Source organism: Diospyros lotus, chromosome 1 (genome assembly GCF_014633365.1).
Source record: "Diospyros lotus cultivar Yz01 chromosome 1, ASM1463336v1, whole genome shotgun sequence".
NCBI lineage: Eukaryota > Viridiplantae > Streptophyta > Magnoliopsida > Ericales > Ebenaceae > Diospyros > Diospyros lotus.
In genome coordinates this window covers 41,091,932-41,118,809 of record NC_068338.1, presented here as the reverse complement: position 1 = coordinate 41,118,809, position 26,878 = coordinate 41,091,932, and the positions used below count along the sequence as shown (strand labels likewise).

At 39.5% G+C, this 26,878-nt stretch overlaps 1 protein-coding gene across 8 annotated transcripts; it reads left to right on the top strand.

Annotated features, from left to right (window-relative positions):
- The first annotated feature begins 960 nt into the window (after positions 1-960).
- On the top strand, positions 961-26,108 carry LOC127803704 (probable choline kinase 2). Of its 8 annotated transcripts, none has more exons than XR_008023566.1 (11): positions 961-1,608; positions 1,693-1,814; positions 1,923-2,118; positions 16,044-16,161; positions 16,402-16,449; positions 16,705-16,805; positions 17,099-17,245; positions 17,320-17,354; positions 17,466-17,517; positions 25,090-25,213; positions 25,693-26,108. XR_008023566.1 is itself a non-coding variant. In XM_052340158.1 (8 exons), exons 1-7 carry the CDS (start codon positions 1,195-1,197, stop codon positions 25,186-25,188), a joined length of 1,098 nt encoding a protein of 365 aa, XP_052196118.1. In that variant the 5' UTR covers positions 963-1,194; the 3' UTR covers positions 25,189-25,213; positions 25,693-26,108. The 8 variants fall into 8 exon arrangements, 1 of the variants encoding a protein (XP_052196118.1); XR_008023563.1 differs by having other exon boundaries at positions 24,869-25,213; XR_008023567.1 differs by lacking the exon at positions 17,466-17,517.
- The last annotated feature ends 770 nt before the right edge of the window (positions 26,109-26,878 follow it).

Sequence of the window (26,878 nt, the reverse complement as noted above, 5' to 3'; positions counted from 1 at the left end):
TCTCATTATTTATTCTTTAATATTAAAAAATAATTCATAGACTTAAAAAGTTGGAGCCTTCCAATCTAAATGTGATAACAAAATAAACATAATATGAATTCAAATAAAAAAATTATCATAAAATATAATTTTAAAGATAGGAGACTGGTCCTAAACATAAACTTTAATGACCTATGTCTTGAGTTGGCCCTCTTCTATAATGCAAAAGTTTTGTATAAAATAAAAGTTGTATTCTACAATATGAAAAGCCTTTATATAATCTAATGCATTGTATAATATATTATTCATGTAGTAAGGAATATTATTCACATTATATCTTATGTTTAAATACAAATTATTTATGGAGTATTGATATTATTTTTTATAATTAATATAATAAAAAATTAAAATTAATAAATTATTATATGTAATTAAAATCGAATGATATAACCAATTTGACTTTTATATATTATGAGTGGTTGATTCAATTTTAGTTCTAGTTTTATAAATATAATGAAAATCAATTCAATTTTATATTAATGTTAAATTCTAAATAACCCAACCCATAGACACTCCTCCTCCCCTTTGTCATTATTCTTTCTTGATATTGTATTATTATAAAATTAAAACTAAAAATAAAAATTGATATATTATGAAAAGATTAAAAATTTGTTACAAAATTAAGACTAAACACAAAAATTAACATACTAGAGAAAAGGTGGTGGTGTACTAGTAAATTAAATAAAAATTTATTAGATATTCTAATAGTTGCAGTTTAATTTTTATTTTTTAAATAAGATGAGCCATGATGTATTGATAAAATTAAAATTATTTTCAAATTAATTTTTATTTAAATATTATGAATTTAACTTTTGCTAAAATATATAATGTTGGTTAATAATATGTATTATTAAAAAATTTTAAAAAGTCTTAAAAAATTCAACAATTTTTCGATAATCTAACATCACCACCGCTGAAGTTGTCGCTTGCTACCACGTCATGCCCGTGTGGTGCACCGGACGGAGGAGGTTATTCTACTGCGTGTGCGTTGAGAGCTGCCGCGATTTCATCGGGACCTCCCACTGGAATTTAACCAAGCGAGACGGCGTACGCTCCACTCAAAATTCAACAACCATCGATCGGATCTTTTCGGATTCGTAGCCAGAAACCGGTTCTTCAGCAGCTTAGTTTGATTTTGGTTTGATAAGCTGGTGAATGGGATCTGTAGAAGAAGAAAATTCCGCGACGATGGCGATGAATATTAAGAGAGAAAGTACCGGCGGCGGCGGCGGTCGAAGCGTAGCGCTGGAGGAGGCGAAGAGAATTGTGAGATCGCTGGCTTCGAGCTGGGGCGACACTGTCGATATGGACGAGATGAAGGTGATCCCGCTGAAAGGTGCCATGACAAACGAGGTGTACCAAATCAAGTGGTCCAGAAACGACAAAGAAGAAGATGGAGATGTTCGGTCCCGGAAGGTTTTGCTGAGGATTTATGGCGAGGGCGTCGAAGTGTTCTTCGATCGGAATGATGAGATCCGGACCTTTGAGTTCGTGTCCAAGCATGGTCAAGGCCCTCGTCTTCTCGCTAGGTTCCCTATTGGCCGAATCGAGGAGTTCATTCATGCTCGGGTACATTAAACTTCCAAATTTGCATATGAAACTCGTTAATTTTCTTTCTCCGGATTTGTTTGGAATATTTGCGTTTTCTTTCAGACACTGTCAGCATCTGACCTACGAGACCCTGAAATATCTGCTCTAATAGCAGCTAAAATGAAGGAGTTTCATGATCTTGACATGCCTGGTTTGAAGAAGGTTTTCCTTTGGGAGAGAATGCGGTATGCGACCTTCTCTTTGCATGTTTGATTTTGATGAATGGAGATCAATTTATATATATGCTTTCCTTTTTGTTAACTGTTCCTAATATTCTTTTCCAATTCCTCCAGAAATTGGCTTAATGCCGCCAAAAGTTTGTCTCCCCCGGAAGAAGCTGATGCCTTTCGCTTACATTGCCTGGAGGAGGAGATATCGTTATTGGAGAGGCGTCTTTCACGTGACAATCAGAGCATAGGATTTTGCCACAATGATTTACAATACGGAAACATAATGATTGACGAGGAGATGAATTCAATAACAATAATTGTGAGTCTCTTCTTATTTTTTCTAAACCATTTTATGACTTCAGTTGGTGAAATTCTTTAGGCCATGCTCAATGTCATTTCTTTTTCTCTAAAACCTCTCTTTAGACGTCTGATTAGGTCCTTGTAGCACATTGAAATATGTTTTTTCTGTAAGCACTTGTTTTGACCAATTTGTTAGCTTACAATGATGTATGCCATCAAGAATGTGCACAACACTACTATTTCTGTAATTAGATTTTTGATGTGTGTAACATTGAGTCATTTTGCAATCATTTGGCCAAAATGCATATTTGGGAGATACGGGGAGGCAAAGAGAGCTTTTATATATTTGTTGGGTCTAACTTGCTTTGTCCAGAACCCTCATCTTCTATGTGGCATGTCTTGTCATTGCCAATCCATTACTTCCATGAATCATGGTCTCGTGTCTCAGGTGCTTGGGATGTGCATGTGAATCTGAACATGTTTGTCTGTCATGATACTCTTCTCTTAGGTTGAACCATGTTGTCTGAAAGCCAAGATACACAATACCTCTTCTGGGTTCCGTGATTAACCTCCTCTTCCCATCTGTGGGGTTGGCGGGGATGGCCCCTTAGGGTGAGGGATTCACCTTTTGAAGATACACAATACCTTTTAGCCTCAAGCCTAGGCACTCAGGGGCGGACAACCTCCAAGGCACTTCCCTGTATGTTCATGCCAAGCATGAAGCACACCTCCTTTGCCGAGAAGAGTGAACCTTGAATCTGACCTCCAATAAAGATGTTTTCACTCAATATGAGATCCATACTTTTGTCTTGACTAACTATCCATTGCTATAGCATGTTGACCTTGTTCTCCTGTACTTTCGTCACCATTAAACCTTGACCACTCTCACCAACCCTTAAAAGGTTGTGTCGTGTTCTTCCAGATATCCAATCTCCAGGGACATGCAACGTTGTGGCTAGAGTAGAAAATTGCTTAAGGTGCTCAATGGATCCCAATGGATGTATATGGGTCCCTAATGGACCCCCAATTGCCCCATCTAAAATTAAAACAAGCATGAATAAGGGATATAGGTATAAGGTTATTTGAATATTTGTTAAAACAAGTATGTAACTGGGGCTAATTGGGGCCCAATTTACATCCCTACTCTTGCTCAGAGCTAGACACCTTGATGAATGTTGGAAAGAGATAGCTCCATACAAGAGAACACCTCTGGACTACCAAAAATACTGGAGGGGGGTTCTTCATATTTCTTAGCTATGGAGCACGTCTGGAATCTCTTCAACTTCAGTGCCTTGAAAAATAGTGGTTGTTAGAGTCAACTTCATTTTTGCAACTGCTCAGGTAGCAAGGACAGGTGAGTTGCCTCCTTTGGCCTTGCACCTTTTATGTATAGAGCCACCTCAAACTTTGTTCCTAGCAAGCACCCTTCTCTGGCTACTCAGAAACTCTAGTTCTTTGTGTCTAGGTTGTTGTTATTGGAACTTTTATATCCTTTAAGACACCCTTAGATCTCGTTTTATCCAGCCCCAGTGATTTATTGCCGTTCAGAGCTGGCACACCTTTTCAAATCAACATGTCTAGCCATTGCATGTGTTCATTCCTCAGCTTCTTTAACACCAGTGATTTGAGATGGTCACAAGAGGCCTTTCTCCAAATGAGGCCAAATAGTTAAAACCACGGAATGGTGGGCTCAAGATAGTCGTGACTTCTGTTGGATTGTTCTTGTCAATTTACAACATTGGTGGGGACTTATTAGGAAAAAATATTTTTTTAAGTTGAGCCCTTGATTCTTATTTGGTTAATGCTGATAGGAAGCAATTTTGCACCTGTATTTTGTTTAACAATTGCTATTCATTCCAATTGGAGTCTACTATCAACATAAACTTGAGTCTAGTTAATGATTTTTCAGGATGTGGGGTTGGCCCCTGAAATATTTCCTTCTGCATGAAATAGTGAAGCTAGTAGACTCCTGAAACCTAACCTTATGCATCAATGCCCAACCACTGTGGTTAAAATCGTACGATTCACGATTCGAATTGTACGATTTAACTCGATTCATATAAAAATCGAGTCGAATCTATATGGTGAATAAAAAATCCCTTAATGTAACGCCCCAAAAATTTTAAGAAAAGAATAAGTGGGGAAAGGGATTTATAATAACTAGTAATTTGTGTAATTAAGGTGATTATTTATGATTATTTGAGGATTGGTGGGTTTAAGGAATTTTTAGGGGAAAATTAGAAGTTATCATATTTATGAAAAATGGTGTAACGGGTAGTTTGTGGAATTTTTGGGGTTTAAGTGGAATTTCTGAAAGCTGGTGGCTATATCATCTTAAAAATAAAATGTGTGCATTATTAATTCAAGAATCAGCTGAGCGAGATGGCACGCGTGCGGGTGGCTATGCGAGAGGTCTTGGGTTTGAGCTCAAGTAGGCGCGCGGCTGGAAGAAAAAATGTTGGTTTTTTTCAGCAAGAAGGATGCCGAAACGACGTCATTTTGGGGGTGTGCCTAGTGGGCGCCATGCACGCGGCCTTGTCACTCCAGTTATTGCCACATGCCCAAACGCCACCTAACCATTTTTTCTCCCTTATATATACCCCCTAAGGCTTAGATTAGGCTATCAAATCATATGAGGCAATTGGGGAAGGCTAGAAGGACTAAAAGTAAGTGATTAAAGTTTGTGGTTGGGTTGGAATTAGTAGTCTAATACCTATTTTGTATTAATTCTTATATCAATTATGCTTAATGTTGCTAGAAGAGCTTTGAACCGTGATATCGATGAAATCAGGCACTTAGTGAGACTTAAAGAAAATATCTAAGGCAAGTTTCATCCTCTTGTTCTTGTTATTGCAAGTTCCTATTCCCCTATTTCCATTTGGCTAGCTCTATATTCTTTTATGCAAGTTCCTAACCCTCTTGCAAGCTCATATACTCTTTATTTACTGGATGTAAGTTCTCATTCTTTAAACTCCTTTTGCGAGTCCCTTGCAAGTTTTTAAGTCCATTGAGAAGTGTTATAATTTTAATTCCAGTTTGTTGACATTGGCTAAATAGGGCTTATTCACCCTATAATTATTTGGGAATGTTGCTTATTGGCTAAGGTTAGATTTATGCAAGGTATTGTAACATCTTGCAAACGGATTGGATATGAGTTTTTCACCATGTTCTATATCTTGTGATCCTAGTGTGTGTCCCACACATACTATGTGTGGTTGTAATCTCATTTGAGGCCTGATGCATGTTGTGCATGAAGAGTTAGATGCATGGGGTCTTAGGGCCATTGTGCATATGCATACTCATGAAATGGGTTTTGAAAAAATATGGTATTTGATGCGCGCGACAAACTAGGTCCACGGGGATATATCCTGCAAATCTCAAGTGGGCAAAACGCCGGACTCGTGGTGGGCTTTGACCCTATCCATTTGTGGCGGACAAGATCCGCGAGGATATATTATATCCTGTAAATCGCGAGTGGGCAGAACACTGGACTCATGGAAGGCTTTGTCCCTTTCGAATATGGTTCTAGTAATGGCAGTATCTGTTTCTAAACATGATTTATGAAAAGCATATCAGGGGATATTTCATACTTCATGTGGTTCAGTACCTTCCAATGTTCTTGATACTCATGTCTCCTTTTTATTCTATTATATTTGCTGGGCCTTGTAGCTCTGCTTGCATCATTCCAAGAAAAAGAAAGGCCGAGATCGAGGGTGAGTGAGATGGTGTCGAGTTGGCTGGGTAGTTGGTGTATAGGACAGTCCTAGTCGTTCGAGTCCTGAGGAGTCTGTATTCTTTGGGGTGCGGGGGTTTTTCTTTTGACTTTCTTTTGCGTGTAAAAATGGCACTAGTGTTATCCATATGAATACTCATCGTGTTTTCGCTGTGCTAAATTACGGTGTCATATGGTTTGCTTGAGCAAGTTTTGTCTCCATTTTTGTCTCTTAGTTACAGAGCATGTTTAAAAAGAAATTGAGGTAAATTTCAGATCATTACAAGTTGGTATCAAAGCAAGGTTGGGACGAGTCACCTCTGTACACCTAGGATGTTGGGTAGAGTTAGGGTGTCTTGGAGTTAGACGTGAGTTACGAGATTGAGGTGGTGTTTTAAATGTTTTTGGATTGTGTAGGAAATATGAATACACGAGGTGGACGCGGACGATTGCCTACACGAGGTTGCGGGCAGGCTATACCTCCACCTGAGATGTCGAGGGACCCTAGTGGTGATCACCAGCAGGAGGTGATTGGTCTGTAGGGTACTCTGGCGAGCATTCTGCGAGTAATCGATGTGCTGGCTATTACACAACTGAGGTAAGATTGCAACAACAATGGTGATAATAGCAATGGCCAAGCAACTCATGTTGAAGATCAAAGTATCGAAAGTAGTGCTGGAGGTGCACTCCTAAAGAATTTTATGGCGTTGCACCCACCTGAGTTTAGCGGTGGAGTTGATGTTACGAAGGCGGAGAACTGGTTGTTGGCGGTTGAAAAGCATTTACAGTGATGGGATGCACTGATGCCCAAAAGTTTCAGTTAGGGACCTTTCTCTTGCGTGGCGATGCCGAGCAATGGTGGGAGACCATCAGGCAACGATATATTGATAAGGAGCTGACATGGGCAGAGTTCCAGACAATCTTCCATGAAACTTATATTCCGGAGTGGGTCCAAGAGCAAGGTTTATGAGTTCATTGAGCTAGAGCGAGGGAATATGTTTGTCGCCCAATATGAGGCTAAGTTCATCTTGTTGGCACGATATGCGCCAGAATTGGTGACCCCTAAGTCCAAGAAAGCTAGTAAGTTTCAGAGAGGTCTAAGAATAGATATCCGACATGCTTTGGCTGGAGCTAGAATCACAGATTATCCTACTATTGTACAGTGGGCTTACGCCATATAAGGAGATCGGAATGAATTGAAGAATAGTCAGGAGTCCTAGAAGGAGATGGGTACTTTCCAAGGATTCGATGGAGGTAAGAAAAGGAAATTGGAGACGTGACTAGCTCGTGGTATGGAAGATCTATCATTATGCCAAACGTGTGGTAAGTGGCACAAAGGACTTTGTTGTTATGGGGATGACATATGTTATTTGTGTGGACAGATAGGGCATGTCCCTGGAGATTGCCCACAACGTCAAGGGATGATGATAGCTACCCAAGACACGGACGTGACATGTTTTCGGTCTGACTAGAAAGGACACAGGGCAAGCAATTGCCCACAATCACCCCAGGCCCGTTTTTGAGAGCAACAATTTGGCGAACAAGGATTGAGGCTTAATCAAAGACTGTCAGTGCCTAGGGTGCAGGGTAGAGCAACCCAACAGACAACAACACCACCAAAACAACAACCTATTACTACAAATAGACCCTGGATGCAGGGGCGTGTGTTTGCTCTTACGGTAGTTGATGCAGGGACAAGCACTGAGGTGGTTCAAGGTACTCTCCCCTTATCTGGCATGGATTTACTAGTTGCATATAGCTAAGTTATGAATGGTTTAATTATCAAATCTTGAAAACACATTATACTTACTCAAGGTTCATAGTTAAGCTAAATACTCATGTGTGATCTAAGTGCATATCTAAAAGTCATGAGACGAGGTAGGAGGTAATCTTGGCATGAGACCTCTCCCCACTGTGGAAGCAAGTATTATGAGTTATTACCTAGAACTGTCGATCCTTGAATGGTATATGAGGAAAGGATAGGACTCAAACTCATAGCAATTAGTATAAGAGTGTTTGCGAGGAAATTCTTAGCAACCCGTTAAGGTGATTTCTAGAACTTGAGAATTTTTCATTGGAAAATGACAATATAGAATGTCTTCACGGTAAGATTAGATGTTACCATGAGAGCAATGAATATGCACCGCAAGATAGAATGGACGAGAATTTGGAGGACCAAATTCCTTGAAGGAGGGGAGAACTGTAATGTCCCCAAAAATTTTAAGAAGAGAATAAGTGGGGAAATGGATTTATAATAACCAGTAATTTGTGTAATTAAGTTGATTATTTATGATTATTTGAGGATTGCTAGGTTTAAGGAATTTTAAGGGAAAAATTAGAATTTATCATATTTATGAAAAAGAGTGTAACTGATAGTTTGTGAAATTTTTGGGGTTTAAGTTGAATTTTCAAAAGCTGGTGGCTATATCATCTTAAAAATAAAATGTGCGCATTATTAATTGAGGAAGCAACTAGGTGAGATGGCACACATGCGGGTGGCTATGTGAGAGGTCTTAGGTTCGAGATGGAGTAAGCGCGCGGTTGGGAGGAAAAATGGTGGTTTTTTTTAGCAAGAAGGACGCCAAAACGGCGTCGTTTTGGGGGCGCGCCATGTGCGCGACCCCTCGGCCAAGCGCAGGCCTTGCCTCACCACGCAGGGCCTTGCATGGCTCTTGCCATGCCAGCTGCCGCCACTTGTTGCCACCAGTTGCTACCACGTGTCCAAATGCCACCTAGCCATTTTTTCTCCCCTATTATACCCTCTAAGTCTTAGATTAGGCTATGAAATCATATAAAGCAATTAGGGAAGGCAAGAAGGACTAAAAGTAAGTGATTAAAGTTTGTGGTTGGGTTGGAATTAGTAATCTAATACCTATTTTGTATTAATTCTTATATCAATTATGCTTAATGTTGCTAGAAGAGTTTTGAACCGTGATATCGGCGAAATCTAGCACTTATTGAGACTTAAAGGAAATATCGAAGGCAAGTTTCATCCTCTTGTTCTTGTTATTGCAACTTCCTATCACCCTCTTTCCATTTGGCTAGCTCTATATTCTTTTATGCAAGTTCCTAACCCTCTTGTAAGCTCATTGTTGGAACGAGGATAAGAAGCTTTGGCAAGATAAAGATAGGTTGTTTATCCTTTTATATTTTGTATCTATTTTGTGTTTTATCTTCTTGTTGTATATTTAAAATTGATGTAATCTAGTCCTAGATATTAGATTAGGAATCTAGCCCTAAAATATAGGAGAATTCTTAGGAGAATTCTTTGAAACCTCTTGTATAAATTCTATTATTGCAATCAATAAAACTATCAAGGAATACCGCTTCCTTTTTCCACATGGTATCAGAGCTTTCTGTCGAGTAGGATACAGCATAACCCTAGTGCCTTCATTGCACATCCTTTGCACAGTTCTTGCTCCGTTGGTCCTGCCTTCATTGCACAGTCCTTGATTTGATCCTCCATTGGTCCTGCCTTCATTGCCCTAGCTTGGACCATCTCTATTTTCCCCTGACGTGCCTTTATTGCATCCACGAGCCTGCTGGTTTCGAGAAATCACTGGTAGCCAAAAGCAAAAGGTTTAATGGCGGAACTATTAGATGTCGCAAGCCCAACCGGTGATACAAATCCAGCAGAAGGACATCAGCTAGATCACTCTCCAGTGGTTAGTGAAGTCCCTCTGGCCTTAGAACTCCCTATAGTCCATCCATCTTATCAGTTGGACGGGAAAAATTATCTTCAATGGGCTCAGCTAGTGAAGACTCTTCTCAAGGGCCGTGGGAAAGGCAACCATCTGATTGGAAGCCCTCCCAAAGAAACAGATTCAACGTACATAGCATGGGACATAGATGATTCTCGCATCATGTCTTGGTTATGGGGAACTATGCAACCAGAGATTAGTAGGAACTTCATGTTCCTAAGTACAGCCAAAGCCGTATGGGAGACAGCACAACAAACCTACTCCAAAATCCAGGATGCTTCCGCGATTTTCGAAGTCAAGACAAATATTACAGCTACCAAACAAAGCCACCTCACCGTCACAGATTACTACAACGTGATGAGAGGATTGTGGCTGGAACTTGATCAATATCAGCCCATCAAGATGGTATGCCAAGAGGATGCTGCAACACTCAATCGGATAATTGAACAAGACCAGATTGTTGAGTTCCTTGCTGGACTCAATCCTGACTTCGACCAAGTAAGGGTGCAAATTCTCGGTAGGGAGAAACTCCCAAATCTTAATGAGGTTTTTGCAATTGTAAGGAGTGAGGAAAATTGAAGATATGCTATGCTAACTGAACATACCACTGAGGGATCTGCACTAGTGATCAGCAAACAAGAAGGTAGAGGAAATAAAACTGGAAAATTAGGGTTTCAGAACCCTGCAAACCTGGATCCAGTTTCCAGCATCATAACCCTAGTAATAATCGAGACTCACAATGGTGTAGCTTTTGCAAAAAGCCTCGCCACACTAGGGAAACATGCTTTAAACTGCATGGGAAGGAGGCAGTCTTGAGTAGGATCGGAGGATTCAAGAACATGAAATCCCAAAGCTTTCATGTAAATAAAGAGCAAGAAGAGGAAGCTGATAAAAGGGAAGTAGAAGCAGATTCAGATTCACTGAATGCTGAGGAATTAGGCAAATTAAAAGCCTTTCTCCGGACGTTTCAAGATGGAGGAACCTGCTCCTTAGCCCATCAAGGTAATTCTCAAGGTAATTTCCCTTCCTATATAGTTTTTTTAGCTTCCAAAATTGATAAGAATAGCAGTTGGGTCCTTGATTCAGGGGCTACCAACCACATGACCCCTAATATTCATTGTTTTGTGACTTATGATACCCTTAAGCCTACCAAACATATCCTGATTGCCAATGGAACCACTATTCCTATCCTAGGTAAAGGCAAAGTATCATTAAACTCTCAGCTTTCCCTTGAACAAGTTCTTTATGTTCCAGCCTTAACTACTAGCTTGATTTCTATATAGAAACTAACCCAAAATCTTGATTGTTTGGCGGTTTCTCTCTCCTTCAATGTGTAAGTTTCAGGACAAAAAAATGGGGCAGATGATTGGTGTGGCTAAAGTTTGAAATGGGCTCTATATCTTGGATAAGGAGAATGATCGTTCTACAAGAAGACAACAGCAACATGTGGCTTATTCTTCATCAGCATCCTCCCAGTCAATCTCATCCTTCCAGTCAGCAGCATCCTCCCAGTCAGCCTCTAAATTATCTTCTATTTGGTTACATCATTTTAGACTAGGTCATCCTCCATTTAGATTGCTAAAACAAGTATTTCCAGATTTGTTTAAGTCATTAGACCCTAGGAATCTTAGGTGTGATGAATGCATTGTTGCTAAACATCATCGAGTCTCATTTCCAATCAGTAATACTTTATCTTCAAAACCATTCTACTTGATTCATTCTGATGTTTGGGGGCCATCTAGAATACCCAATTGTTCTGGGGCAAAATGGTTTATTACATTTATTGACGATTGCACTCGTATGTGTTGGGTATTTCTTTTAAAAGATAAGACTACTATTGGGTCCACATTGATCACATTCTGCAAAATGATTCAAACCCAATTTGGGACTACTATAAAAAGGCTTAGAACAGATAATGCAAAGGATTACTTTAACACTCAGCTACAAACTTATTTCCAACAAGAGGGAATCATACATGAGTCATCTTGCATTGATATACCCTAACAAAATGGGGTGGCAGAGAGAAAGATGCGTCATCTTCTCAATGTCACTCGAACCTTACTTCATCATCATCATGTGCCAAAATATTTTTTGGGGGAAGCTGTGTTAACAGCTACTTACGTCATTAATAAGGTCCCATCTAGGGTTCTAAATGGTCAAAGTCCTTTTCAATCTTTAAATTCATTTTTTCCAGACTTTAATCTTCATACTTAGCTACCCTTAAGAGTGTTTGGATGTGTATGTTTTGTTCACATACTCAAAATCCATAGAGACAAGTTGGACCCTAGAGCCCTTAAGTGCATCTTCCTTGGATACTCTCCAACACAAAAAGGGTATAAGTGCTATCACCAAAACACCCGAAAATTCTATGTTTCAAAAGATGTCACATTTAATGAATCTTAGCCCTATTTTTCTCCTATTCCAGCTAGGCCAGCAGGTACAAATCTTGTAGATTTGGATTGGGAATTCCTAAATGCAAGTCTAAAGACTAGAGCAGCCGATCAGGATCCTCCAAAAAATTCCAGCCCTAGTATGATACCTCATCCTTCACCAACTGATCATCCTCACTCCAGCCTCGGTTCTCCTATAAGATACAAAGGTTCTCCCTATGTTTACAAGAGAAGGCAGCCCATTGAAGAACGGCAACCAGTCCCATCATCAGCTCCAGATACCAGCCTGGAAATTATACCAAATAAAAATCCAGCCACCAACTCCAATACATCTCAACCCCGATCTGAACCCCTGGACTTAAACCTTCCCATTGCCATTCGAAAAGGTGTTAGAACTTGCACCAAACATCCATTAGCCTCTTATCTATCATACCACCGTACATCCGATCAATATCAAAGCTTCCTAACATCATTGGATGCAATTGCTATTCCCAAATCAGTAGAAGAAGCTGTAAAAGACCATAATTGGAAGAAGGCAATGTTAGAAGAAATGGATGCCCTAAAGAAGAATCAAACCTGGGAATTAGTTCCTAGAACAAAGGATACCAAACTAGTGGGTTGCAGGTGGATTTTTAATGTCAAATACAAAGCCAATGGAACTCTTGACAGGTATAAGGCCCGCTTAGTGGCCAAAGGTTATACTCAATCTTATGGTATTGATTATCTAGAAACCTTTCCTGGCTTTACACATGAAGGAGATGGGAAGACTCAGGCTTGTAAACTCAAGAAAGCTCTATATGGACTTAAATAGTCCCCTCAAGCATGGTTTGGAAGATTTTCAAAGGCCATGATTTCTATGGGATATCACCAAAGCCGAGGAGACCACACTCTATTCATCAAACATACAAGAGAAAAAGTAACAATTTTGCTTGTCTATGTGGATGATATAGTGGTAACAGGGAATGACACAACTGAACAAGACCGCCTCAAACAAAACTTAGCTCATGAATTTGAAATCAAAGAGCTCGGTCAATTGCGCTACTTCTTAGGCATAGAAGTAGCACACTCAAAGGAAGGTATTTTCTTATCTCAACGAAAATATATCTTGGATTTGCTTGATGAAACAGGGCTATTAGGGGGAAAAGGAGGAAAGATACCAGTTGATCCCAATACAAAATTGCAAGCCAATAAAGGAGGTCAAGAGGTGGATAAAGGGAGATTTCAATGCCTGGTAGGGCGATTAATATATCTGTCACATACTAGACCTGACATATCATTTGTTGTCAGTCTAGTCAGCTAGTTCATGCATGATTCTAATGAAGAACATATGGCAGCAGTAAGGAAGATTCTATGTTATCTTAATGCTACACCTGAAAAAGGGATCTTATTCACTCCAGGGACAGACTTAAAGCTTCAAGGATATACAGATGCAGATTATGGTGGCCCACTAGTTGACCGAAGATCTACAACCGGGTACTGTGTATTTCTAGGAGGAAATCTGATCTCTTGGAGGAGCAAAAAGCAAGGAGTGGTGGCTAGATCAAGTGCTGAGGCAGAATTTAGAGCTATGGCCCTTGGTGTATGCGAGCTCTTATGGATAAAGATTATCCTAGAAGATTTGAAAATTCCAATACAAAGGCCTATTGAACTCTTGGGTGATAATCAATCAGCTATAAGTATAGCCTACAATCCAGTGCAACATGAAAAAACCAAGCATATCGAAATTGATAGACACTTCCTAAAGGAAAAGTTAGACAGCGGTTTATTGAAGATTTCATATATCCCTTCCAATCATCAAGTGGCTGATGTTCTTACGAAAGGTTTGCCAAATACCCAATTTGAAGTCCTGATCAACAAGCTGGGCATGATTGATATCTACTCCCCAGCTTAAGGGGGAGTGTTGGAACGAGAATAAGAAGCTATGGCAAGATAAAGATAGGTTGTTTTATCCTTTTATATTTTGTATCTATTTTGTGTTTTATCTTCTTGTTGTATATTTAAAATTGATGTAATCTAGTCCTAGATATTAGATTAGGAATCTAGTCCTAAAATATAGGGATGTAATCTAGCCCTAAAATATAGGAGAATTCTTAGGAAAATTCTTTGAAACCTCTTGTATAAATTCTATTATTGCAATCAATAAAACTATCAAAGAATATCGCTTCCTTTTTCCACACTCATATACTCTTTATTTGCCGGATATAAGTTCTCATTCTTTAAACTTCTTTTGCGAGTCCCTTGCGAGTTTTTAAGTCCATTGAGGCGTGTTATAATTTTAATTCCAATTTGTTGACTTTGGCCTGAAATTCCTTGTGTGCATATAAATATGGCTTATTCACCCTATAATTATTTGGGAATGATGCTATTGGCTAAGGTTAGATTTATGCAAGGTATTGTAACATCTTGCAAACGGATTGGTTATAAGTTTTTCACCATGCTCTATGTCCTGTGATCCTAGTGTGTGCGGGGCATACTATGTGTGGTTGTAATCTTATTTGAGGCCTGATGCATGTTGTGCATGAAGAGTTAGATGCATAGGGTCTTAGGGCCATTGTGCATATGCATACTCATGAAATGGTTTTCGAAAGAATATGGTACTTCATGCGTGCGACAGACTAGATCCGCGGGGTTATATCCTGCAAATCTCGGGTGGGCAGAATGTCGGACTCGTGGTGGGCTTCAACCCTATTCATATGTGGCGGACAAGATTCGCGGGAATATATTATATCCTGTAAATTGCGGGTGGGCAGAACACCAGACTCGTGGAGGGCTTTGTCCATTTCGAATATGGTTCTAGTAATGGTTGTATCTGTTTCTAAACATGATTTATGAAAAGCATATCAGGGGGATATTTCATACTTCCTGTGTTTCAGTACCCTCCAATATTTCTGATACTCATGTCTTCTTTTTATTCTATTATACTTGTTGAGCCTTGTGGCTCACATTTGCTTGCATCATTCTAGGAAAAGGAAAGGCCAAGATCGAGGGTGAGTGAGATGGTGTCGAGCTAGCTGGGTAGGTGGTGTACAGGGCAGTCCCAGCCGTTCAAGTCCTGAGGAGTCTGTATTCTCTAGGGTGCTAGGGTTTTTCTTTTGACTTTCTTTTGTGCGTAAAAATGGCACTGGTGTTATCCATATAAATACTCATCGTGTTTTCAGTGTGTTAAATTACGGTGTCATGTGGTTTCAGGTTTGCTTGAGTAGGCTTTGTCTCCATTTTGTCTCTTAGCTTCAGAGCATGTTTAAAAATAAATTAAGGTAAATTTTCGATTGTTACACTTAAAATTGACCGCGAATCACATGAATCGTACGATTTGTCCGATTCGTGTGACTTCGTATGCATGTGCGCTTTAATCAAATATTCGTTTGATTTAGCTATCTTTGAAGACAAAGAAGATTATGAAAATGATGATGCTCTTAAACTTGAAGATGAAAATGATTGATAACTAATGAAGATTATGGACAATGGAGTTTATTAGTACACTAATAGTTGTAGTTTTTTTTTTTTTTTTTTTTTTTCTAACTTGTTATTTTGAAAGTGGTTTGGTTTGGTGCAATTTGAATTTAAAAGCAACATGAATATACTTTTGCCTTTTGGTATAATTTTAAACTTAGCAAATATATTTAGAAGTATTATTTATCTATTTATATTTAAAAGAATTGATTATGGTGGACACATTATTTATTTTCTATGGACATTTATTATTTATAGTTGAAATTGAGAATGTGTACTGAATCTTACGATTCAATTCGATTTTCGATTCACGATTCATAAAATAAGGATTTCGATTCTCAATTCGAATCTCGATTTAACAACTATGCCCAACTACTCCTGAAACCTAACCTTATACATCAATGTTACTAGCTTCTAATATTTCTTGAGGTAGGAGTTATATGGAGAAAAATCTCAGTAATCTGACTGACAAGTCTTTTTTGCATCTTGTTTTCTGGCTATATAAGATTATTTCATGATTTTTGTTTGAGCAATGTTACAAAAGACCGTAATCCCTTATCCTGCTCTCGTTCAAGTAAAAAGAGGAAAACTCTGCTGTTAATTTCTATGAACTTTTTGGCTTCTTTGGTTGTTTCCTGTATTGTACTGTTTTGTCGTTAGCCCCCCTAACTTTTATCTTCTTTATCAGGACTATGAGTATGCTAGTTACAACCCTGTTGCCTATGACATAGCAAATCACTTCTGTGAGATGGCTGCCGATTATCATACAGAAACACCCCATATTTTGGACTATTGCAAGTATCCAGGTGGGTTATCCTGGATTAACATTTTATTTCATCCGTTTCCTGTTTCATCCTTTAATTGTTAATTTAATTATTATTTAGTCCTTGAGTCTATTTTATTCAAATAAGTTCACTCAGCAAGTTATCTCTTCATTGATTGTGCCTTTTTGCTGTTGCCTCTTCCATGTTGACTTTCTCCTTTTCTCTTATATAATACTGTTGCCAACGATAGAAGTTCTCTTTTCATCTAAGTACATGCTGCAGGTTTGGAAGAGCGTCAAAGGTTTCTTCGTCTTTATCTGAGTCGTGCAGGTATGATTGATTCTAATCTCATTTTCTCGTTTTTGTGGCTCTTAATATTCTAGCAAGTAGTTTTGCCGTTATTATTTATTTTGCACTTGCACTTTAATGGAACAAGATTAACAAACAGATTGAAAGAACATGCTGACTGTAGATGTCCCTTGAATCTCTTTGACAATAGGCATCATGATAACTGTTTAAGATCACAGTTAAGGAAGAAGTGGCTTTGTTTTTGCCGTCCTCTGAATTTATAAGGTTTCTATGCAGCTGTTGAGCAAAGTGATGAGGAAATTGAGCAGCGAATTCAAGACATTGAGAAGTATACTCTTGCAAGCCATCTGCTTTGGGGCTTATGGGGAATAATATCGGTATCTTACACCACCTTATTGATTTTTGTGATTGGTTTGATTGTACAAGCTCTCTCTCCTTTTGTTATTTTTCTGAAATAACTGAATATAGTAGCATGGACAACTGGAAAAAGATATGAGAAAGATGATAAATCTCTATAGAACAAAGGTAATAACAGAGGAATGGAGGAGTGTCAAGGTTAAATTTGTTAGCTAGGTAGGAACTTTGTTCAAACCTCTATAGCCCCTCCTTGAGACCATAAAGATGGATGAAAATGACCTGACCTCACTTTATCTTGGGTGGTGTGTGTGAGGTGTTGGATCTGGTGCAGGTGGATGGTGACTATCTTCAGTGCTGTGCTGGTGATCGGGGTGATTATATGTTCTTGAGAAGGCAGTGGTCAATCAGGTGCTTAAGTATGTGCCTGGGATGAGCATCTATCTGGGAATACTTGTTACAGGTTTGAAGAAGATTTGTTTCAAGTCTTTTAGGATGTTGAGGCAAATTGGAGGCTGATTATTCGAGAAAGGACAGGTCAAAGCACTAGGTGCAGAAAAACAACTGTGCACGTAATTGGAAATTTTGGATGGGAGTTATTTAATGATTGGACAAGTGAGAGTAAAGGCTGAAAAATGCTGAGCTTGAATGCTTATCATGAGGTGGATGATATTTGCCTTCAGGAGTCTAGAGGAATTACAAACAGTGTGCTGGTGTTGTGTTGCATTTGTGGAGGTAAGTGGGATGGGAACATTTTGTGGTGATTGGAAGTTTGGGGAAAGTGAGATATATTACTTGTACCAAAATTAATCTGCCTAACATGCTTTTTTCCCCCTATTTTTCAAAGTTAGTTTCCAAAAATTATTTATCAAAATAATGATTCTGATTTGTAGATAAATTTAATATATTTCGTTTTCATTTTCTATGAACATACAAGACAGATAACTTGGTTCTTGTGCAATGTATGAAATTGTAATGTTTTGATGGGAACCCAAAGAAAAATCTTAGAGACTGGATTTAAATTTGCCAACTTCAATCAGGTTACAAAGAAAAATCTGGGCATTCGAGAGGCCCTTAACTCTCCCTAAGACTCAATACAAAATTCTTTTTTTTTCCCCCCTCTCCCAACTTCTCCCCCCTCTACATATTCTCCTCTCTCCTCTTCAACCGAATTCTGTTACACACTTGCTGGATTGTTACACAACCCAACGATTTCCCCACTCTACCCCCACACACATGACTGGCTGTTATGCCAGCCAACCAATTTACACCCTTGCCCCCTGCCTCCTACCCCTTGGACCTTCTTTGATAAGTCAAGTGAACATTACTTCCCCCCCAACTCTCACCTTGTCCTCAAGGTGGAAAAATGGAAACTGTTGCTGGATCAAGTGGTAAGGTTCCCAAGTAGCTTCCAATGGAGGTAGCCCCTTCCATTGTATGAGCACTTCGAACCCCCGTAAGTTCTTCTTGGTCCCTAGCCGAACTCCCAGCACTGCCTCCGATTCCACCAGCATCTCGAGGTCTTCATTCAATTGTCGAGGAAGCTCCACACTAGCTTTCCAAGCCCTTCTTGCCTCCCGTAGTTGTGACACATGAAATATCGGATGGATTGGACAATGAGATGGCAGTTTCAGCTTATAAGCCATCGGACCTACTTCTCAATTTCAAATGGACCATAATAGTGGGCAACTAACTTTTCATTTGCACGAGCAGCCAATGATTTTTATCGATATGGTCTTAACTTCAAATAAACCAAGTCACCTTCCTTGTACTTCACCTCTCTTCTTTTCAGATCTGCTCTCTTCTTCATCATTGCTTGTGCTCTCATCAGTTGGGCCTTTAATTCCTCAAGGATTAAGTTTCTCTCAATTAGTTGCTGCTCCACCATTGAAACAAGGGGTAGTTCCCTTCTCAAACCTCAATAAGGGTGGTGGTTCTCGGCTATACACTGCTTGAAATAGAGTCACCTTGGTAGCAGTGTGGTAGGAGGTGTTGTATCATAATTCAGCCCAAGGTAGCCATATGTACCATGCCTTCAGTTTTGAGGAAGCAAAACAACGAAGGTAGGTTTCTAAAGTTCAGTTAAGTACCTCAGTTTGCCCATCCGTTTGAGGGTGATAGGTTGTGCTTCTGTTAAGTTTGGTACCTTGTAGTCAGAACATCTCCTCCCAAAATTTGCTCATGAAAATTTTGTCTCTATCCAAAACGATGGACCTTGGCATTCCATGAAGTCTCACCACTTCCTTAATAAAAATTCCATCCACCTTCCCAGCTGTAAACGGGTGTTTAAGGCCAATGAAATACTCATACTTCCTAAGTCTGTCCACCGCCACCAAAATTGAATCCATCTTGCCTGACTTTGGTAATCCCTCAATGAAGTCCATAGCAACGTCGTCCCAAATTTGAGTTGAGATAGGAAGAGGCTGCAAGAGTCCCCCCCAGTACTAAAGCCATATATTTATTTCGTTGGCAAACTGAGCAATCACTTACATATCTGTATATATCCTTCTCCATTCCCTGCCAATAGACATTTGTTGCCACCCTCTTGTAGGTTTTTAAGAATCCTGAGTGTTCTCCTATATTCCCATCATGCCTCTCATGAAGTAACAACGGAATGAGAGTGGAGCCCTTGGGTAAATACAGCCTGCCCTTGTGAAGGAGAAAGCTGTCTACCAGCTGGAAGTTAGGGTGTGAAGTAGGGCCAGCTTGGAGCTCTTGGATAATTTCTTGCAATCTTGCATCTGCCTTTACCTCATTGGCTAACTTATCCATTTGGACCACTTTAGGCACTGTTAAGGCCATTATTGTTACTGGGTGGCAGATTCATGACAACCCATTAGCAACTTTATTTTCCAAACTCGGCCGATATTGTATCTCAAATTGGAACCCCATCAATTTCACCATCCATTTCAAGTATTCTGGACTTACCACCCGCTGTTCCATCAAGTATTTGAGACTCCTTTGATTTGTTCGAACCACAAACTTCCTACCTAACAAGTAATGTCTCCATTTTTGCACAACAAACACTATGCCCATCAGTTCCCCCTCATAAACAGATTTTTTTCTCCCTAACTGGCTGAAAGCCTGACTGAAATAAGCAATAGGCATTTGCTCTTGCATTAATACAGCCCCCATACCTTGTCTCGATGCATCAGTCTCAATGATGAAGGGCTTCCCAAAGTTCTGTAAGGCTAAAACAAGTAGGGATACCATTTTAGCCTTAAGTTGCTGTAAGGCCTACTCGGCTGCCACATCCCAAAAGAAGTTGTTTTTTCTTAATCTCTCAGTTAGAGGCCTTGCTAACCTGCCATAATCCCTCACAAAGCGTCTATAATATTCCCGTGAAGCCAAGGAACCCCCTCAATTCCTTTACCGATGTAGGAGTAGGCCACTCTAACATAACTTGTATCTTACTTTGATCAGCTGAAACCCCATGATGAGATATAATATGGCCTAAGTATTCGATTTCCAGTTGTCCAAACACGCACTTCTTCCTATTGGCAAAGAGTTGGTTGTCCGTTAGTACCTTTAAGACACAACGTAAATGTTGTGCGTGCTGTTCAAAATCCCTACTACACACTAATATGTCATCGAAGAACACCAACACAAAACACCACAAATATTCTCTAAAAACATCATTCATTAATTATTGGAAGGTGGTTGGCGCATTCGTCAGCCCGAATGGCATTACTAGGAACTCATAATGTTCTTCATGAGTCCTGAAAGCTGTCTTGGGAGCATCCTTCGACTTGATTCTAATCTGATGGTAACTAGATTTCAGATCGAGCTTGGAGAAGACCCTGGCACCATGCAACTTATCAAGTAACTCCTCTATCACAAGAATAGGAAATTTATCCGGTATAGTGACCTTGTTCAAGGCCCTATAGTCCACATAAAAACGCCACTCTCCATCCTTCTTTTTAACCAACAAAATCGGACTCGAGAATGGGCTGGAACTAGGCTGTATAATTCCAGCAGCTAGCATCTCCCCCACCAGCTTCTCAATTTCATTTTTTTTGCAAATAGGGGTATCAATAGGGCCTTACACTAACTGGTGTGGTTCTTGGAACCATATTGATGATGTATCCTTCCTCCTACAAGGTGGCAGCCCCTCTGGTGTAGAGAAAACCCTCTCAAATTCAGCCAACACCCCCCTTAGCATCACTGGAGCTTCTTCTTATGCTTCTTTGATCTCTGCCGCCATGGTTCCCAACTCTAACAACATTCCTTCCCCATTCTCCCTAAAGGCCTTCACTATCGCCTTCAAGGACACCAAGGTCTTACTCAAGCTAGGGTCCCCTTGCAAGGTTACTGTTATGCCTCCTATCTAAAATTTCATTGTGAGGGCCTTCCAATCCACATTCATTTTTCCAACTGTTGCTAACCACTTCATTCCCATGCTAACCACTTCATTCCCAAAATCACATCAGCGCTTCCCAAGTCTAGAGGTAAAAAATCCTCTATGATTTACAAATTTTGGAGATTAAGCTTCACTCCTTTGCAAATTCCAGCCCCTTGCACTGTCATTCCAGTCCCCATAACTACCCCATATCCTGCTGTCTCTTCCCTTGGTAAAGACAACTGCTGCACCAGCTCCGTTGCTATAAAGTTATGAGTTGCCCTTCCATCGATAAGCACCACCACTGGTTGCCCCTCTATGACCCCTTTGAGCTTCATAGTTTGTGGTGTAGTCAATCCAACCACAGAATTCATGGAGAGCTCAATGACCTCTCCTTCTTGCCCCGACTCTCCTACTAACTCTTCCAACTTTTCTTCCCTCTCCACCTCCTCTTCTACCTCTTCATCACATATCATCATTACTTGCAGCTCTTTGTTTCTGCACTTGTGGCCTATAGTATACTTCTCATCACATCGAAAACATATGCCCTTATCCCCTTTTGCCTTCCACTCAGCCTCGCTAAGTTGTTTGAAGGGTGGGTTACTCCCTCTCCCATTGGCCTGTGGTCGATATGGGTTAAGAGGATTGACCGTTGTCAGTTTTGGCGGTTGTTGTGAGGGTGGCAGAATTCCCCCTCGCTGGTAAGTTGAAATTGGGTTTGGCATGGCTTGTCCTTTGTTCAAACCTGCTCCAACCGCCCCTCTCTGAACCACCTGATTTCGCTCCTTTATATGTTGAGCTAAGTCCATCATCTGTTCCAAACCCCTCGGCCTCAACACCCTCAACTCGGCCTTGATTTCAGGTTTTAACCCATTTATGAAATGCCTTTCCAGCATGGCTTTCGATAGGTTTTCAAAAGGCAATGCCAATGTCTCGAAACATTGGCGGTACTCCATGATCGTTCCCTTTTGCCGGAGGGCTAGAAACCTCTCTTCGACGGAGCCTTCTTGGGTGGGTCGGAAGCAACGACTCAACAGAAACTTGAAGCAAGTCCTCCCAATCCCTCACCCTTCGCCGCTTTTCCTCCCATTGGAATCACGACAGAGCAACTCCCTCCAAACACAATGCGGTTGCATCTAACTTCTCCTCATCAGTCATCCCAATCACCGCAAAATAGCGTTCGGCTCGAAATATCTAGCTGTCCAAATCTTCGCCTTCGAAGAGGGGCATCTCCAACTGTCGCCCTCTGATTTCCAGCCGCCAACCCCCATCGAAAACACCTACCTCGGCGCGCCGTACTCCCACATCCAGGGTCACCTCAAAATCCTGAAGGAATTTCAGAGGCTGGCCTCCCAACTTCTCCTCGTTCTTATGCTCTCATAGGCTCGGCCCTAAAGGGGGGCAGTCAATGTGACTGCCCTGGGCCCATTATTTAGGGCCGCTACGGACTTGAAGTCTGCTTAGTGCACTGTTAGGCTGGGCGGATTTCAAGTCTGTTGAAGGCGTGACTTTAAGTCTGCTGGCCTTCAGCGAACTTGAAGTCCGTGCACTGCAGCATTAAGCGGACTTCAAGTCCACTGGCGCCAGCAAACTTCAAGTTTGCTGACTTGACAGCGAACTTGAAGTCCGCTGACTTCAAGTCCGCTTAGTGCTGTTCAAGTCCGCTGATCTAAAATTATAATCCTTGTGAACTTTCTGTGGAGAGGGGGATTTCTCAAAGGGGGTTTCTCAAATTCCAGGTTATATTGTTCTTTGTTTATTCTTTGAAGTATTAAAATTGCATTGGGTTTCCTTGTATTGTTTCTATTTTCGAGTAACAATGCTTAGTAAGAAACACCCATCTGGAAGTCAAAAAAGAAAAAGAAAAAGACAGAGAGAAGAATTAACTCAATCTCAAAAGGACTCTTCAAGAGAATTTATTTTGCTGGATGAAAAAGAACTTATTGAATTGTTATAAGTATTGATCTTGTTTATGTATTGTAGCCTTTTATTCTAAATTTTAATATATTGAAGTTTGAATCGATACAATTTATTTGGCATGAATGTTAAATTTTTAATTAATTTGGACATGTTAGATCTTGGTTGAAAAATAAGAGTGAGTTCATCACTAAGTTTAAATATATATATGGGGGCCTAATTTTTACTTTTGCCCTGGGCACTAAAAAATTCAAAGCCGGCACTGCGCTCCCGTTCTTGCTCTTTCCACCTCGTTCTCATCCATGTGAACTACTCTAGCAAGTTCGTGACATTCTTCTCCATCGATTGAACCTCACCCCTCATGGCATCAACTTCCCGTTGCATGCCTTCCATCCTCCCTTCTAATTCTCCTACTCGGTTCATCAAGTTCACCATCAGGATCGGTGACGCGCTGATACCAAAATGATGGGAACCCAAAGAAAAATCTCAGAAATTGGATTCAAATTCGCCAACTTCAATCAAGTTACAAAGAAAAATATGGGCATTCGAGAGGCTCTTAACTCTTCCTAAGACTCAATACAAAATTCTTTTTCCCCCCTCTCCCAACTTCTCCCCCTTCTACATACTCTCCTCCTCCCTCCTCAACCGAATTTTATTACACACTTGCTGGGCTGTTACACAACCCAGCGATTTCCCCACTCTACCCCCACGCACATGGCTGGCTGTTATGCCAGCCATCCAATTTACACCCCTGCCCCTTGGATTCTTTGATAAGTCGAGTGAACCGGGGGCCTATCATGTTTTTACAATTTTCTTGCAAAATATTACTCCCCCTCTCTAAAAGAAAAAAAGAGAGAAAAGAAACAAGACCTGCCACTGACCGGGAAATGATTTGTGTTAAGGTGAAGTGGCCCAGGGCATGGTTGCATGTATGAGGAGAACTGCAATCTTATCTCCCACTATTGCAGAAAATGAATTCTCAGTCTTGTCCTGTATATCTTTATCTTCTTCATGCCTTGTTTGAATTGTCCAAATGCAAAGAAAAGTAATTAATTCCTGAATATTGACCATTGAGGAAACAGTGGATAGTTTCCTCTCAATTTCCACAGAAAAGACATCTGCAGACCAATTCACAAAGGTCATTAGGAAGGGCTTCATGGACTATGATATCAACCTCTATTGTCCAATTCTTGGACTTTTGCGCATGATTGTGGGCGTGGCCTTCATGTAAGGTTGATGGCTATGTTACTTGAATTCTTCTAGAGTGATGATGTAGTGAACATTTAGACACTTCGGATGGCATGTGGGATATGTGTGTCTAGTTACACTTGTATGTGACAATTATATTGAAACAAAAAAGTTATATCCTACTTTGTGAATGCCATTATTGTTTAGAAACAATATATATATATATATATATTTGTGAATTATGAAGTTCACCCTAGTCCTAGTGTCATTGCTATGACATGCAACCAGGAATGACCGAGGTTACATGGAATTGAGTATTGATGTTAGGTGTAGGTATGTTTCTCCTTTTTTTTTTACTAGGTAGTGTAGGTATGTTTCAAAGTGACACTTAGATTGAGTCATATGTGCATTGACACAATGATACAACTAACTTCCACAATTTTCAGTTTTCTTTTTTAAGGGAATAGGGTTTACAAATTAACATAGATTTGAACGTATAAATAAGAGTTTTATGCATAATTTATGAAATACTCTTCTACTTGTATTTAATGATTGCATGTCTAACTAGCCATGTTAAATGCATAACAAATATCTATGTTTAGTATCAAGTATCTAACATGGATATTTGAAATTCTGGAACAGTCCATTTATTACGGCATGTGATAACTGCATCCATTTCTGTGCAATATGGGTGTGCAAGAAACCAAATGTTCTTTGGTTAAACACCAGAAGCCATCCCAAGTCATGAACTAAGGGAGGTTATCTTGATTATTTGAAAATTATGTTGTCATGCTGATGCATGAGGACTGCACTATTAAGGAATGCCATGTTACTAATTACTATGCTTGGTACTTTTATTTCAGGAACATGTCAACGAAATTGATTTTGATTACATAGAGTATGCAAGACAGAGGTTTGAACAGTATTGGTTAAGGAAGCCTGAGCTATTAGGTTCCTGCTGAGCTACTGCTGATGGTGTTGCTGAAGGTGAGAAGCCTATCTGTTCCTCTCACTTTTTTAACTTTTGGTCATGATTTATGCATGTCATCTAGGTTTCATACTGCAGTAAATTTATTAAAGTTCGTTCTTGACGAACTTGTGCTAGGTTCTATTGTGGACCATGATCTTTGTTTTGGGAACACATCATCATTTGTTAGTTTTTGAATAGGTGAATGATCATTTTTGGTTCTTTACTCGTTTCAACTACTTTAATCAGTGGGGACCTACACTAGGTTGAATGTACACCATGTAACTTTCATTTATCTCTGTAGCAGCTTTGCTTTCAGTGGACATTTTTTCTTTACAAAATCTCTGGAGCGCTCTTTCCATGCCTGTCGCCTAAACCTAGTCATACATATACTTCATGTTTCTAACCAATGGAACTGCTGTACTGTTGGTATTAGTGCCAATGTCGGAGATTTCTTTAAGGTTTGTGGCGTGATACATAAGGTTATTTTGTCCTGCAGGCAGGTAACAAGGGTCAGTAGTGTTGAAGCCATGAGATCTGTTCCAAGGAAAATCCTGTGAAATTTGCGGACCCTAGAACGGGAAAAAGGAGGTAAAAGCAAAAAGGTGTACAAGAAGGATTAGAAGGCGGACATGTAGACAGTGTGTTTTGGGTTCTTGTTTTTAAATTTGTTTGGCATCAAATCCTGCCATGGGCGTTGGGTTCGGGCTGCTATGATGCTTTTGAGTGCAATAATTTGTTCTCGCGTTTGGTGAATACTTCTGAATATTTGGATGTACATAATAACTGTTTTTTATTTTGAAACGGTAGAATTGATAATCCTTGAAGCTGTAAAGTCTCTAATTTTATTTTGGTACATTGTTATCCTAACACTTTCTATGTACAAATGAATAATTTATATAGAAATTTCAATTATGATGGGGTGATTTTTGCCATGCATTTGTTTGGATAAAGTTACCATCATCATATTTATTTGAACAATTACATTACTTTTTATCTTTTGAATTTATTTTTTATCTTTTATTCAACAGAAAGATAAAGTAAAAGTAGTGTTACGCCTTTGCATATGTTTAGAGCTCTCCATAAATGAAATTCGTTAAAAAATAACATAACAGGAAAAATTGATTGTCCAAGTTCATGTGTTATTTTACTTTCTTTTTTTTTTTGAACTGTGATGTGAAATGTGAGTCCGTAAAAAATAACTTATTTAACCATTTTAATGCCCCTATTTAATTTACAAGCGCACACGCTATTGAGATAAAAAGGTAGAGCTTATAAGAAAAAGCATTTGGTGGTGCCCCATTGATGGAGCCAATTGTTGTGGTAACCTTGATATGAATTTTGTAAAAACTTGAACATGGCTTGGCTTGGCTTAGACTTGTAAGCATTTCCATCTTAGGAGAGGAGAATTGACAAAAACAATAATAGCACGTTGCGTTTATGCAAAATGACTTGTGCTATAAAGGTATATTTAATAATATAAAAATTTTATAAAAAATATCATATTCAAAAAATTAAATTTTATTTTCGCTATTTGACACACTGCATTTTTTATATAATCGAATTTCATGGTACAAACATTTAAAGTATATTTTAGTCTATTTTTTATAAAAAAAAATTGATTTTAAGGAGGGTATTTATGTTTTTTATTTTATTTTTTAACTAAATACAATCAAACATACCCA